Source organism: Girardinichthys multiradiatus, chromosome 3, assembly GCF_021462225.1.
Source record: "Girardinichthys multiradiatus isolate DD_20200921_A chromosome 3, DD_fGirMul_XY1, whole genome shotgun sequence".
In the NCBI taxonomy this organism is placed as follows: Eukaryota; Metazoa; Chordata; class Actinopteri; order Cyprinodontiformes; family Goodeidae; genus Girardinichthys; species Girardinichthys multiradiatus.
Window position 1 is genome coordinate 5,730,758 of NC_061796.1, and position 15,793 is coordinate 5,746,550.

General features: G+C 37.9%; 2 protein-coding genes across 5 annotated transcripts in view; one reads left to right on the forward strand and one right to left on the reverse strand.

Annotated features, from left to right (window-relative positions):
• The first annotated feature begins 5,945 nt into the window (after nucleotides 1–5,945).
• Nucleotides 5,946–11,251, forward strand: igflr1 (IGF-like family receptor 1). 4 transcript variants are annotated; one of them, XM_047359740.1, is made up of 8 exons: nucleotides 5,946–6,094; nucleotides 6,174–6,366; nucleotides 6,548–6,578; nucleotides 6,658–6,708; nucleotides 7,707–7,767; nucleotides 7,843–7,920; nucleotides 9,738–9,845; nucleotides 10,060–11,251. In XM_047359740.1, exons 1-8 carry the CDS (start codon nucleotides 5,983–5,985, stop codon nucleotides 10,386–10,388), a joined length of 963 nt encoding a protein of 320 aa, XP_047215696.1. In that variant the 5' UTR covers nucleotides 5,946–5,982; the 3' UTR covers nucleotides 10,389–11,251. The 4 variants fall into 4 exon arrangements, with proteins under 4 accessions (XP_047215696.1, XP_047215703.1, XP_047215678.1 ...); XM_047359747.1 differs by having other exon boundaries at nucleotides 7,849–7,920; XM_047359722.1 differs by having other exon boundaries at nucleotides 7,707–7,920.
• Nucleotides 11,238–15,793, reverse strand: part of kmt2bb (lysine (K)-specific methyltransferase 2Bb) — a 45,317-nt gene continuing 40,761 nt past the window's right edge. Inside the window, exons 34-36 of the mRNA XM_047359248.1 lie at nucleotides 15,609–15,692; nucleotides 13,927–14,056; nucleotides 11,238–13,830 (exon numbers count right to left, since the gene is read on the reverse strand). Of these exons, the coding sequence (XP_047215204.1) occupies nucleotides 13,555–13,830; nucleotides 13,927–14,056; nucleotides 15,609–15,692 (490 nt within the window). The 3' untranslated portion in view covers nucleotides 11,238–13,554. The remainder of the gene's footprint in view (nucleotides 13,831–13,926; nucleotides 14,057–15,608; nucleotides 15,693–15,793) is intronic.

Consider the following 15,793-nt stretch of genomic DNA (forward strand, 5'->3'; position numbering starts at 1 on the left):
AAATCCTGTCATGCTCCTGCTTTGTTGATCTATTTATTTTATACTATACCATTCCTCTCACTTACCTGTCATCCTTCTGCTCCAGTCCATCCTTCTCTGGAATTAGACTTCACCACAGCCTGAAAACCCACTAACTTGAAACTCCTGCCCTCTAAAACAACAGTTCTACTGTGCGACTTGGCTTGCCAATTTGGCTTGATGTAGGAGGTGGGGTTGGGGGGAATGGGTTCTATAAGTTTTAGTTATACTTGATACAAGTCTGTTCAGACACAAACGTTGTTTTGAAAACAGCCCTACAATCTGCAATGTCATTTTGGGTTGACTTGAATATGTCAGTGTTTCGAACAGATTTGACCCACATGCAGAAAGCAATTCAGGAGGCCGAGTTTAACGGTAATGAGTTTATTTACAGTGTAATGAAATGTGCAGGGAACTGGAACCGGGATAACAACTGTAAAATAAACAGAATGGTAAGCAAGGGATAACTCTGGATCTAAATTCTTAAATAATAATTCTGCCTTACTGGATTGATGGAGAGATCCGCCAGAGGGGGGTGGAGAGACCAAGGGGTTATTTACCCGTGAGACAGGAGATGGTGAATACTGGTGTGCCAGGATGTTTAGTAGGTCCGAAAGTTTCTGAAGTTAGTGCAGTGGATGGAGGAGTGTGGACAGGGTTTGTAGAAGGAGAGCCAAGGAACAAAGGAATCAGGAGGCTGCTAGCCAGTGTGATCCAACAAAGTAATAAGAGGCTTGAGTCTTTGTTCATGGAGCTGGATCGCTTCTTTCCAGAAGACTGTAATCCAGGCAGGGTTCAATGCAGAAGGCAAAGTCAGGTTCAGGTAAACCTGCAAGGTAACAAATACAAAATTACCAAAAGTACAAGGCAAGGTCAAGACAAAGGTAATGTGGCTTGAGCTGTACCACTAAGGGCAACACTCTGGCAGTGAGTTGCTGGCAGCCTCCTCCTTAAATACTCCTCAGCAGGTAATCAGGGGGATAGAGAACACCTGTCACCTCTCCTCCAGGTTCCACGCCATCTAGAGGCTAAGCACAGTAAGCAGCACCAATAAAATAGACATGGCACAGATCCTGACAGAATGATCCCAATGTTTATTTTCATATCCTAATTTTCTCACATAACCACAGAAAACCTCAACCTTAAGGTTCTGAACTTAACCCTTGATCCTTTCCTCTACACTTACTTTTCACCACAGATTGCACAACATTACTCTGTCTGAACTATGCAGTCCCAGCCAGGAACTAGGCCAATTGCTGACGACATAATACAGTAAAGACAAGTATGATCATGGGTTGTGAAAATAACCACGTTCTCGTTGGGAACACCACCAGTGACACAACGGATTGTAGACATGGCTAAAGAAAAGAGGACAGAGTTTGAAATAATTCTAGTTGCAAATTTAGCATTTTCATTACAAACACTTAAATGTTCCTGTTAATATTGTTCTAGTGTTTTGTCCTATTTGATTAAGTTTTGCTAATTGTGTTGCAGCCTATCTTGGTCACCTCAAGACCACAAAATGCCGAAAGATGTCACCAAAAACCCTGAGATGTTATCATGCTGACCTTCTGCAGGCTCTTGCTACTGCTCATATTTAAGTAGATGCCTGTACAATCGCTTTACCTTTGCTTATGAAGAGAAACCTTTAAGGCGAGGCAAATGTTTTACAGAGAGGGCATAGAAAAATGCCATGACTTCTGGAATAATGTGCTTTGGATAGATGCTTCTAAATTTAAACCTGGCCAGCTCACCTTTACAGGATCCACAATTCTCCCTTGTATCTGAGGGTGCTTGAGGAGACTGTGAGACCATTTGTACAAAAAAGAACTGGAAAGTCCTAGGTTTTTTTTCCTACGGGAAGACAGGGTAAAGGAGACCCTCTTGTCCAGGCGGGACGTTCTTCTCTGGAAACACAATGGATTCTTGGCAGCAGTGGAAGATTGTGTGCCTGACTACAATGTCGGTTGCGGACATAGAAAATGTGTACATATTTGGACTTTGATAACAGGATTTCTGCTTTTTGGAGTTGGTGGTTACCTGGCTTATCGAGTGATTCCCAAAATGTGGGCGGCTTTTCAAAGCATTCCTAAGCTTCCTGCGATATTAGATGGAGTCTGTAGAGCAATCAACACTCAGACTGAATGTTAAGAGAGCAGAATCGCAAGCTGGACACGATTCTTGAACAGAATCGCAGCCTGGCAGCGGTTGGACTCAGAAGTTAAAGGATATAATCTTGGAGAAGTTGTACGCTCCAGATCTGCGGAAAATACCAGAAATTTGGCTATTTGGATTTGCAATTGAGACATACCAGTAAAACTCTTAAGGTGGCTAGAAATTCACAACTGCCTGAACCACAACATTTATTGTTTTTCTAAATCTGGCGCCCCAATGTGGCCTTGGCAACTTCTGCTAACTGGCTATCGACAAAATATCTCCTGGATGTTATATAAACACGAAGCTCTTCCCCAGCACTCCCCTACCAGCTGTGGGCTGATAGGACTATGCAGCCGATTGATAAAACTTCCACCTCTCTTCTCAAGGACAATGGCGCTTCTGTCAGTGTTGACACTCTAATTCTTGCAAACACACTCAGACTTACATTCGCACCCTCAAGATTCCACCGTACCCTTGCTGAATTTTTACTTATGTGTGTGTTGCTTACCCCTGCTGAGGTTTTGTTTGTACTGTTTCAGACTCTATTCTGCTAAGAATAGTCTGAAACATGATTTTTTTCCCCTCCTATCTTACTTTACCTAAATGCGTGATTTCATTACTTTTCATAGATTTTACCAGCAAAAACCAAACATTATTAGTAACTTGGACTTTACACCAATGACCCAGCTTTCTTAGATTACTTAGTTCAACTTCAGCACCAGTAAAAGCAATATATTATTAGCACCTGAAAATGTGGATTAAATCTGTTTTGTACCAGTGACTCAGCTTCACTAGTTAGAATTCAGTGGAATGATGAGACTTCTCAGCACAAGATGCTTTCCCCTACATAGATGACTTAATGATATAATTACCTCTTTAGAAAGATTGGTTTAGAACCAGCTCTTACCAGTAAAACCCAAAGGATTATTAATGTTATCTGTATCATTGTAATATTAACCAGAGATTTTTAGATTTCTCAGAAGGATTCGTAGATTTTTAGATTTCTTAGCATTTGATTTGTTTTTCTGTGTTCTTTGTGATTGTATTGTAATTGCATGTACAGCGCTTTGAGTGTCTCGTTACTATAAATAAACTTACCTTATCTTACTTACCTAAAGTTAAGTCAATGCTCTTGCTCTTATTCAGATGCTGTAGGGGGTTATGTTAACATTTCTTTTTTTCTTCAATAGTAGTTTTGTTCCTGGTAACTTTGAATGCGTTTACACCATCGTCTTGATGATATCTCTTTAATTTATATTGGTTGTGTTTAAATGTATATTATGATCTACATAATATCACACACAATGATATATTGCAAGCACCTTTTTCAGTTCATTTGAATGATTGTGGCTTACATGCACTGAAAACCCAAAATCCAGATTCTTGGAACATTTGAATATTACATAAGACCAGTAAAAAATGATTTTAATACAGAAATGTCAGACCATTGAAAAGTATTTAGATATACAGTGCAGTAAATGCACTCACTACTTGTTCAGAGCTCCTTTTGCATGAGTTACTGCAACAGTGGATATAATCTTGAAGCACTGATTATATAATAGAACTTTTAAGAAATATTTTTATTTTCTCCTAGCCAGGTGTTGTCCCAGTTACCTGTAGTTTGCGTCATTGTTTTTTCCTTGTTCACTGTTAAAGTTGACTTTACAACAGTCATAATTACCACCTTGGTTGTTTTCTGCAGAAACTCGACTTTGACATTAAGCTGATGCAAACTTAGGTCAGGACTTTTAAAAGCCATACTTACAGCCTCCATCTCAGAAATCTCTCAGCACATCACAAAATGAACAGTTTAAACAAATAAAGAAGTAAGTAAAATGTTTTTTGTACCTTTCATAGATAAAGTGCTTCATAAAGACACAGCATAAACCTGATTACACATTGACAATAAATACATTTAATGCTACAAATAAATAAAAACACATGATTTTATATTTTACAAGATCTTGAAGAAAATCCCATTTTAAATAAAAGTGTCTTCTGTTGCTTTTTAAATGAGTCAAGACTCTGAAGACATCATCAAAACAACAGAAGGAACTACAGCAGTTTCTAGTTTTGGCATATGCTAATATTGCTGCTGTTTAAAATAAGGACAAAAAGTTATTCAGTGACCTTTAGTGAAAATGTCTTCACGTCAACCTGGAAATAAATGTTCAAATTTCGGTTGTATGTCATTGATCTCGAAATAACTTCTAATGATCTATTAAATTCAGGAATTGGGAGGAAAATGTTACCAAACCTGACATGACATTCTTATAACTTAGATTTATCCTGGGTTATTCAGGTTGTTTGAAGCTGCTTGTTTTTACAGGGCTAATAATATTCTAGGGAAGCAGCAATTTGTCAAATGTTATTCATCATGGAAAAAGGAATAGACCTGTTGGAAGAGAAAAATTATTTCTGTGTTCACCTGGACATCAGTTTGGACATTATGAGTGGGAAAAAAGTAAATTTTTGTATATTGGGCATACGACCACCTAGGACATGACATTTCTCTCAGAATTAACTTTTTTTTACTATGGCTTTAAAAAAAACAGGTCATGACCAGAAGAACAAGATCAAGCGGCTGAAATGACCTTCCTCCGCTGGGTGGCCGGGCACAACCTTAGAGATAGGGTGAGGAGATCAGCCATCTGGGAGGAGGTCGAAGTAGAGCCGCTGCTCCTCCACATCGAGAGGAGTCAGCTCAGGTGGCCTGGGCATCTGTTTCAGATGCTCCCATTCCCATTTCTGGATTAGCGGAAGACGATGAGTACAAGTGTTTTTTTATGACTTTGAATTGAGCAAAATGGAAATTTGTTTTCAGGAAAAAAAAAGTCAAAATTTTGAGATCAAAGGGAACATACTATCTTGAAGAAAAGGTGGAATGCTAAAAACTGCAGTGTATACCCACAGGAGGTTTATATGCCGAAAGAAAAATATATTTTCTGTTATTAAATTCTGTTCTAAAGTATAAAGTTAACAGCTCATTTACACAAGGCATGACTGAGCCAGCGCTGGTTCAGTTTAAAGGTTATGTTTTTAACCTTTTCTCAAAACATCCACTTGATTTTTGAAAGATGTTTACAAGTTTTCTTTCTCTTCATTTCAACTTTTTTTCTGATCATTTTAACTTTTTTGTTGTTTTTGACAAACTTCCTCCTCATTTTTTTTTCTCCAAGTGACCTTAATACTCTGCAATACAAAATGGATTAAGGACAACAAAGGCAATGCAATGGAATGGCCATCACAAAGCCCAGATCATAGAAAGTTTATGGGCAGAGCTGAAACCTGACTCAGTCACACCATTTCTGTATGGAGGAACGGACCAAAATTCTAGCAAACTCATGTGAGAAGTCTGTGGACCCAAAATGTTTGACCCAAGTCAAACATTTTAAAATGCAATTTTACCAAATACTCAAGAGATTTATGTAAAATTTGGAGAGTGTATGAAAAGTTTATATAATAATAATAAAAATGATTATAATAATAAAATATAATTTAATATATATCATTCTGCTATTTAACAGATAGATATGATTTTGGTAATTCCAACTGACCTAAAGGAGGAAACGTGTGGGGTACTTTAATAACAGACTGTGGGGGAGAAATCTTTTTATAGTGTTTGTAAATGTCTGATTTTAACTGTATATGAGAGAAGCTCTGTATGAGTAAGTTCCTCCAGTCTCTTTCGGCAAGTAACTGTTCTCCTTGTGTATATAAAGTAACTCAGTTTAGCGTAGTGCGCATGCTTCGGCTTCAGCTATAAAAGATCACCTCTCATCACATTTGTAGGAAAACAGTAAGGAGATGGAGGAGATGGAGGAGATGGAGGAGATGCCGTACTCAGACAATTGCAGTGATCTAACTACATTCTGGGATAGACACCGAAGAACCTGTGTTCCTTGTGAAAGAAAACCTGGTATGGTTATATTATAATACAATATATTATAATATAATATAATATATTATAATATATTATATTATATATTTTTAAACAGGACATGAAGTTAACCCTAATTGTGGACGCGACGATGAAGGTGGGATCCACCAGGCAGTCTTCAGAAAATGCAAACCCAACACTTTCAACAACGGGACCTCATTTTACTGTCAGAACTGTTCCCTCTGTCCTCCTGGCAGTTCTGTACTGAAATTGTGTACATTAACGTCTGACACCATTTGTCAGGAAAGAAGGTAAGAAAACTAATACCAGCATAGTTATTTGTCCGGAAATTGTAAACTCTTTGCATTTTTTTTGTGATTGCATTATAAATCTATTTAAGCTGTTTTTACCTCGTTGTTTTTCGGTGTAAAACTAATCCGTCTGCTGCAGAGTAAACAAAAGCATATTTTTCCCCCTCCTCCCGCATTAAAGTAGAAACGAGTTGACAACAGTGGCTTTCTCGGTGAGTAAACTGGTTTCAATGCACTTTGGCTTAGTTTACCAACAATGCATCATCTCTGTATTAATTGTTTCCTTCTCAGAAATCTGCAGACACTCTTGCCGCCACAACGTCATTCAGCCCTGCAGCAACGGTACATTTTTTTTCCGGTCGATATGTTAAAGCTAATAGTCTGCAGCTTTATTTTTGTTGGTGCAGGAAAGTAGTCCGTCGACGTTTCAGTAGGAAACAAAGCCCACATGTTTGAAAAAGAAATCCCCAGCGATAGGTTTCGGTGGTGAAGTATTTAGTTCATCTTAAATTAGGTTTCCATGAAATGTGTGTTATCTTTATGCATCTTTCTGCTATAATGGCCTGCATCACAACCTGTCTACATTCTCCGAATATTTTGAGGTATTAAAATAAAAAAGAGTAAATGATTGCTCAGAACGTTTCATTTAAAATATTTATGTTGAGAGTTCTGTTCAAAATAAAAAATAGCAACGAGTTTAAATATCGACTACATCTCGAGTGCACAAAAACGCACTGGAAACACGCACATTCTGTTCCAAATCAAAACTTGGAAACGTGGAAATGTATTATCCCTAAAAAAAAAAAAAAAAAAAAACCAGAGCAAAAACTAAAACTATTGTTCTAAAAAACAGCAGTGTCTGCAATACAGCTGTTTTTGACTGCTGCTTCACATCTGTGTTGCATGAAGACATCAACTTCTGGCAGCTGTGGGTTCCAGATTGGACTACATTCCCCAGCTTCTTTGTTTGCATGAGAAACAGGATTTCTGACGTCACTTCAAACGTTTTCAGTTGGATTAAAGGTTTACTTGCAGCCATGTATAAATGATCAGGGTCAAGTTGATAAATGAGTTTGGATGTTTTCCAACAATTTTTAAATCAAAGTTCTTCTGAACAATGCCTGGCTCTTTAATAAGAGCCAAATAAGGCTCATATTTTGAACACCTTGTTTTTATTAGAGAGTTACACAGAATCAGCAGCATGCAGGTCATAACGTTTGGGTTTGCTGCATGGTTTTCTGTTAATCTATTGCAATTAATTTGCCTTGTAGGGAGAGAATCTCTACCAAAACAGGGATTAATTTAGTTAGTGATGTTTTATTTATTTTTCTTTATTTCAGACAACGACATACAATACAGCCATCAGTCAGGATAAAGGAAGTCCGCAGACTACTGCTCTGTGTGAGTTACATACACTTGAGTCTCCATTTTTTGTTGCCAAAATGGAACTTAAAATCTTCTTGTTGTTTTTTGAAGGGGCAGTACCAATAATAATCATCTTTGTCATCCTGCTGGCTGCTGCTGTTTGTGCTTTGAAACTGAAAAAAAGAAGAGGTTAGTGTGCAAGATAACTCATCTTTCTTGAACACCTCGGGATAAATCAGAGCAAAGGCTGCAATTCTTGTTGGTTTCTCATCAAACTATGAACACACTCCTAAACCTTATAGAAGATGTTTGTAGAATAGTTAAAGTTGCTAATGTTGACAATGGTGGGCCCATCAACAAATTGGACCTTAGAGATTAAGAATAGGATCTCATCAAAATTAATGTAAAGGTTTGGACACACCTTTGTCATTCAGTATCTTTTCTGTATTTTTTATACCTTCCTACAATGTAGACACTTGCTGAAGACATCAAAACTGTGAAGCAAAATATATAGACCTATCTAAGCAAAAAATGGTGAAATAACTTTGCTTTGATTACTGCTTCGCACACTCTTGTCATTCTCTCGATGAGCTTCCTGAGGGACCTCAAATGGTTTTCCAAGTGTTGAAGGAGTTCTCAGATGTAAGAAAATAAAGACAAACCACTGAATGAGAAGCTTTGTCCATACTATATTTCCATTGCCTGGGACTGCTGGAATCCATTTTTTCTGTCTGCTTTGAAATGTGGGCTAGGAAATCGTTCCCTGCTAACAAGTTCAACATCTCGCTTGAGTGAAATTTTTAGCTTCCCACAAGAGCAAACCAAGTGCCTTCTGGTAAAGGGAAGTTCAGGTTTGAATTATCACCTTAATGGTTTTCAGCAGAAACAGTCATCTTGATAGGAATCAGCCAATAGCGTTCAACATGACGCAAATCTTGACCTTAACGAGCCATCCTTGTTTCCAGAAATCTCCCAGTGTTTAACAACTAAACAACATTGTTCCAAATGTTCTCCGTTAAATTGCGGTTCTGAAGCACGTTAATTCACTATCGGAATGAAATAAACAAATGAAAAAGCTGCTGAATAAGTCATAAAAATAGCTATATAAATGTTTTAACCTTAGCAATAATTACACTCAGAACTGCATTGTACAGTACCTTACAATAAGATTTGTTGTCATGGCAAAAATAGTTGCATCTTATCTGCTAGTTCTGCTTACAAATGCCATTCATTTATCTCAGTGCCCTTTATAACGGTATAAACATCACACAAATTATGCTGGTGTTGCACGTCAGAGTGTTTCCAGGGAAACTGTTGAACTTTGGCTGAAAGCTTCAACTGCAACCATCCTCATCAGTGCCTTGTAAAATGCCTTCTGGAGATACTTTATATAGTCAGACGAGACAAAGATTGAGCTATTTGGCCACAATGAATTTCAGCCTTTCAAACCTAAAAACACTGCACCAGCGGTCAAGCATGGTGGTAGCAGCGTCATGCTGAGGGTCTGTTTTGCTGCCAATGGCACAGTGAATAGAATTATGAATATTCTGGACAGCTGCTGGTAGTGTTCAACTTTACCTTAATTTAACAGGTAAACGGGGGAAACCTGGACACCATTAGGTTTCCCAACTGGTTGGTGATCACAAAAACCACCACCTGGTTTGGAAAGCTTTTAGAACGACCCTGACCTCAATCAAATTGAAAAAATTGAATCTCTTTGGACCTTTTCTAAAGGCTGGGTCGGTGCTAGGAAACCAACCAGTTTAAATAAAGACTATCATTTCTGATGAGAATATTAGTAAAATACCCAACCAGAATTATGAAAGTAGTTTTTTGACGGCTACTCTAAACAAAAAGCAGAAGGGTTAAAAGTTAACTGGAAGTAATTGAATATTCACACCCATGAAGAGAAAATGTAAACTTCTCCTTGGAAACTCTGGGTTGGTGAACCCTTTAGTACAAACCCAGAAAGACAAAAAATAACCATGTCTTTTTGTTTTGCACAGGTCTGTTAAAAAGCGTGTGCTACAAAAGAAGAACATCGTATAAGAATGAAGGTTTTAACCCCATCTCTACCCCTGGCACCAACAGCGAGGAGGTGGAGGACATTCTCAGTGAGTCAAAATGTTTCAAAATGTGTTATAGAAAGCCAAATGAATTACAAGTGAGTGCATGGATGTTAATAACAGCTGATTATCTTCTTTCTCTCTCTCTCACACACACACACTGCTGTACATTATATTTTTCACACATATATAGTATGTGTAGTTTTACGTTTGTTGCAACAAAGGATTCAAAATATTCTCTGATACTTTTTGTATTTTGTAGATGACAAAATCCTGTCAGCACCTTTACACACAGTTCTGGATGATCTTGATGTTTTGGAAGAGTTGGTGATTCTGCTGGATCCAGACATTCAGGGAATAAAGAACACAAAGCATCTGGCATCTTACTGCTCCTTCCCCTCTACCTGGATCACTTACGCTTACTCCATGAAGGAGAGTAAAAGCCCCCTGAAAGCTGTGCTGGAGGGGGTCACCAGCAAACAGCCTGACTGGACTGTGGGCCACCTGGCCAATCTGCTCAGACAAATGGATCGCAATGATGCCATCGCTGTTCTCGCAAAACTCCAACCCAGTCATTTTCATTATTTTTAAATCTAACTTTACATGTTCAGTGGAGAAAAAAAAATCCTATGTTTGAGAAGTACTTTTTGGTTTTTCCCATTATTTCTTCACTTTTTATGAAGTAGTAATCAGTAATCCATGACTTATGTTTCTCTGGCCTACAATTACGATGTGACAGAGACCCCTTTCTCTTGCTTTCAATTCTTGTTAAAAGTGAGAAAAAAAGATAAGAGAACATGCTGTTCATGGGAGGCAGACGTGTTTTGATCTTCAGAAATCTGGACATGGGTAAAGGAAAGTCTACTGGTACTAAAAGCAATTATTATAATGCTTAAAACATCTGGAACTGTATCACACAAAGCCAAAGGAGGACCAAAGTTTGTCTTGGAAGCACACAGAGTAAGCAGGGTGTGGAACGGAGGGGACAAAACAAGTCTTTATAGTTCATGGTTTAGTTTTCTCTGCCAGAAAATGGGTCTTAAACATTATTGGGGAACACCCGATTTAATGTCAAAGTACATTTCTGAACATGTTTTTTTCCACTTAATGAATGTTGCCAAATCAGTGGTGAGATTATTGCCCTGCAAATAAACAGGAATTTAAGGCTTGTTTAAGGTCTTAACCACATCGCCAAAAACACTGGGTTGCTGAAACCCTTTGCTTTCGCCTTTTTTTGTGTGGCTTCAGTTACAGCCTACAGGAATGCATGATTGTTTTCATAATGAGCAGCTCAGGTTAGTTTTTTTAAAACACGTTCACTTCTATATACGCTCAAGCAATAACTACAGTGTACAAAGAATGTAAAACAGTACATTTCATTCCATTATCTTTGTGTGTTTGGGATGTCATATTGTATGTCACAATAAACAATAAAATATGTTCAAACATCTTAACATCTTTATTAAGCAAGTAACATTATAAATAAAAAAAGTGCATAGAAAATTAAACAGGTTTAGAAATGTATATACAAATATTTACAAAACTCAGGGTTTATTTGTACATGGTAACAAAGACGTAAATTTAAAGAGCACAATTTCTCATTTTTATGTCTTTACACTTTAAAATAACCCTACTTTATAGATTTATCATTATATATATATATATATATATATATATATAGGTGTGTATATATAACATACAGCTTTCTTAACAGATCCTGGGAGAGATGGTCATAACTTCTGCAGTCTTCATTCCATGCACACAGAAAAAAAAAATGAAAAACACAGTGTACACACACACACACGAATATTAAAACCGAGCTTTTTAGTTTTTAAATCAAAGTCTCTTTTTGCATCAGTATTCCCAAAATATCTGTTTAAGCAGCTGAGGTAGAAATCCTTGCACGGAGTTAGGACTGACCCTGCTCTGCTAGTCTGGGCTCCACCCCAGCGTAGGTCATGCGAATGAGAAAATGAGAGAAAACATGATGTCAATTTGCTAAGTTTAGTCTCTAAAACAGAAAGGGTGGAGTAAAAATATAAGAGGGTAGGTTTTATTCGGCAAATAGTGCTCACTTTTAACTCCTGTGGCTGATACTAAGACAGTATTCTACAATAAAAAAAATAAAATTAATAAAAATGCTTCTTTTTTTAAAAAAAAGAAAAGAGCTGTTTCAGGTAGTCATAAAAGGCCTAAATGTATGACACAATCACCTGAAATGAGAATTCAAGTAAATAAGTGAAACAAAGGACATCATCTGTAAACAAAAGAAAGATGCGAAACAGGAGGGAAATCTATCAGTACACTAGACCGCCACCGCATTACACACACCACGACATTTTACTAATAAAAACACAAATCGGAACGTGAATAAATACAATTAACAAGCGGAACAGCGTGATTTCGATTTAGCCTCGCCATTAACAGCACTGAACATCAACTTACAACATTTAACTTTTTCTTCCCCCCTAAAAAAAAAAAAGAAAAAAAGGTGCAGGATGCCCCTATCAGCTCCGCGCCGACTGCAAGCGCTCAGTAGCAATGCTTCTATCCCCCAGTGATCTCCCTGACTTCTAGGCAAACTGGTAGCAGGTCTCAGAAAGATGAAGGTAATGTTTTGATGGTGATGTTTATTCGTGTGCAAGCGCCAGGCTGCCAAGTCTTATTGCAGTAGGAAAAAAAATACGAGCATCAGAGAAAAGAATAAAATATACACTTTAAAAAAATCCCTCCCCTCCACCAATCTTCACTTTTGGCTTGGGTAGTGTTTGCTACATACGCAGAGCAAATACCATGTCTTCTAAGACACACTTTTTGTCTTTATATCTATGACACTATATTACCGGCACATTACGACATCCAACTTAGAGCTGAAGACTGGATAAAGACCAGCGGACCCTTGATGGTAATCAGAAAATCTCGGCACACCAGTGATTTTAGGAGTAATGCTTAAGTGCATAAAGTTTAACGTTGGTGAACTTAGCAGGGAGAATATACAGCTAAACAATTCCTGATTCTCAAGACGTTTTAGTCCAACTAAAGAAAAAGAAAGCTTTCAAAGCTTTAGCACCATGGTTGTTTAGTTATAAACAAAATTTACATCTAAAAAAGAAAAAGAAATGTTGATTATAAGTAAATTAAAACACACAAATACACGATTGGGTGAATGTATGGCTCAAAAAAACAAAACCAAAAAAAAAAAAAAAAAGCCAAAAAATAAAACAGACATCACCACTGCACAGGTGGGCTATAATGCACCGCCACCAAGAAATATTAAACGGAGGAATCGTGAACACATGAGTACTACAGGTTGATGAATTCCTCCCAAAAAAGGAATCAAACGTATCAGGAACCCAAGATTAGCGATAGATTTTCAGCAATGATTCAAACACATAAGGCTTGATGAGTTTTGGCATCCTCCATTTAAAATAAACGATCTACCCTCTTTGCTTCTGCTTCAAGCATCGAGTTATAAATATCAAAAACCACTTCCTTGCCAACTGCTGCAGCAGCTGAATGTGAATGTGTGTTCCTTCCCACAAAATTTTGAAAGTGTGAGGCAGGAAACGCTCCAAAAGTCGGAATTTTGTTATTTTCCAAACCCGGGATAATTCCTGACTAGCCGTGTGTCTCCAGTCAGTCTCATAGTGGTTATTCCCATTCCAGACTGTGCAGACCGATGCTTGCCACCTTAGTTTTAAGGCTTACTAGTGACCAAGGATCCACTACTTGTTTTTTCTTTAATCTAACAGCGTAATCAGTTGAGGAAGCGGCGGCATCTTCGGGCCCCACAGTTACAGTTGAGCTTGTTGCTGGCATCCTCGATGGGGAATTTGTAGTCGTAGGTGAGTTCCTCGCCCCGGTAGATTTTTCTAAGCGCGAAGATGACGATGTGCTTCCGGCCTTCCACGTTGATCACGCGCGAGTAACAGTTGGGTTCGCAGGAGTGGTTGATGAACCTGGCCGCGTTGCCGTGCATGGTCGCGTCCACCACGTCGAAGTCGTCGATGCGGAACATGTAGCAGCCGATACCCTGAAAGGGAGAAGGTTACAAACAGGGCTGTAGACTTCATGCAACCTGATCAGAGTTTGAATGAAACCGGCCGCAGACAGAGGAGTGTCAGCCTACCTTGCCATCGTAGTACTTTTCTCTTTTGTCGGTGAGCACTGAGCGGATGACGATGCCAGCGTACTCGATGACCATCTCTCCGGCTTCAATGTTCCTCTTGCAAAACAGACCCCGTCCATGAATCGCAGACCTACATTGACAATATGGAACAGGTCAGACTAAAAAACTAAAATTATTTGGGGATTCTGGAAGAATATCAACCATTTTGTCAGATAAAAGAAAATGTAGACAACTTTGTTTCCTGTGATGATTCCTCTGAAATTCTTCCACACCCAGTTCAGACAGTTATGTTTAATAATGAATCATTTCGAACTAGTAATTCATTTCAAAAAGGACCAGGGGAATGTGTTGGTCTGACCAACCCCAATAATTGCATAAAATATTACACACTTTTCCGGTCAAAGTTTGTCAAAGTTCCTTGTTGTAGAGTCACATTTTCAGAATTTGTTTTAAGTTAGACAGTTAAGCCAGAAATTTGCTCACCCATCGCATATTTACAAGGAAAATTATTTTCATTCAACAAAGATGTCTGTTTCTACTAGGAAATGAGGCATCTCTCAAAAGACAATAAAAAAGGGAAAAGGAGTAGCAATTTTAAGAAAAAAAAATATCTGCATTACAGCATTTAACCCCTTCTTCTAGTCGCTGACCAGCTTTGTGCATGTTTCCACTGGTATATTGATGGTTTGTCTTAGAGGTTGGAAGGCCTACTTCCCATCACCCTAATCTTCAGCTCCCTCCACACACTTTCTATCAGATTAAAGTCGAGACTCTGGCTGGACCAGAAAAAATATGTTGGTAAAATTAAAAGACTAACTGTAAAATAAATACACTTTTAAACATCATTATTTAATATCACAATATTACATTTTTGACATTAATGTCCAATTTTATCTAAATGATCTCATTCAGAAATATGTAATAAAGAACGTAGGAGTTTATTTATTGAACCGTGGCACTTCTGACCTGGATAAAATATAATTTGGGGCTTAACTGCATACAGAACTACTTGTTTTTCAATGTGCTCATTATTAAATCTGACTTGACTCACGGTTTTATTAAGCAAGTAGATCAACATACAGAATGGTGGTCATCATCGTAATATCAGAGTGCATATTTGAAGTGTTATGCATTAATGGTCTACATAGAAATGCCCATACTGGATGAATATTTGCAGTGGCAGAGATGCTAAAGCTCATGGAGCATGCTAGAGACACAATGTCATGGTAAAGACCAGAATTGGCTTGACGGGTTAAACAAAGGTTAGATAAATAAAAAACAAACAAAAAAACATAACATGTTTATTAGTCATACTGGATCTTGCCCATGCAATTTTCAGCACCAGTGCCACTATTATAAGTTTATGATATCGTGCAGCCCTAATCATCCCCATATTTTATTTGCCAGAGAGGATTATCTAATTAACTACACGATGTTTCTTAATTTGCTTGTAGGCTTCAAATATGTATATCAGAAAATCTTAAACCCATCAGCATCATCTGATTTAGAAGAAACCGACCTTTGATTTCTATTTTGAACATCTCGATACAGAGAAGTTAATTTTAACTGTAACAGGAAGATACTTGGTTTCAACAAGACTGCAGGTGTTACTTCAGCTTAACTACCTGAAACTAGCACCGTTTTTCTTTATTCTGAAGAAAATTAAAAAAGAACTAGCTGACCTGTAGACTCCGACTGCCTCCTTGGACGTCCTCTCCAGATGTCTAAAACGCATGGCCATGGGCAGCTCCAAACTGGTAGCCCGTCTGAGTAGGAACAAACAATATTTAAAACTCTGTGGTGTGTGGAAATGATTTATTTTAGAGATGCATCAATTAATCAATCAGCCAGAGATCAGAATTGGCCA

Bases quoted from the DNA above. Each gene is read 5' to 3' on its own strand.
- igflr1 (XM_047359722.1), top strand. From the start codon at position 5,983: ATGGAGGAGATGGAGGAGATGGAGGAGATGCCGTACTCAGACAATTGC. The intron at 6,579-6,657 runs GTGAGTAAACTG...TTTCCTTCTCAG, and splicing joins TGACAACAGTGGCTTTCTCG to AAATCTGCAGACACTCTTGC. The intron at 6,709-7,706 runs GTACATTTTTTT...TCTTTATTTCAG, and splicing joins CATTCAGCCCTGCAGCAACG to ACAACGACATACAATACAGC.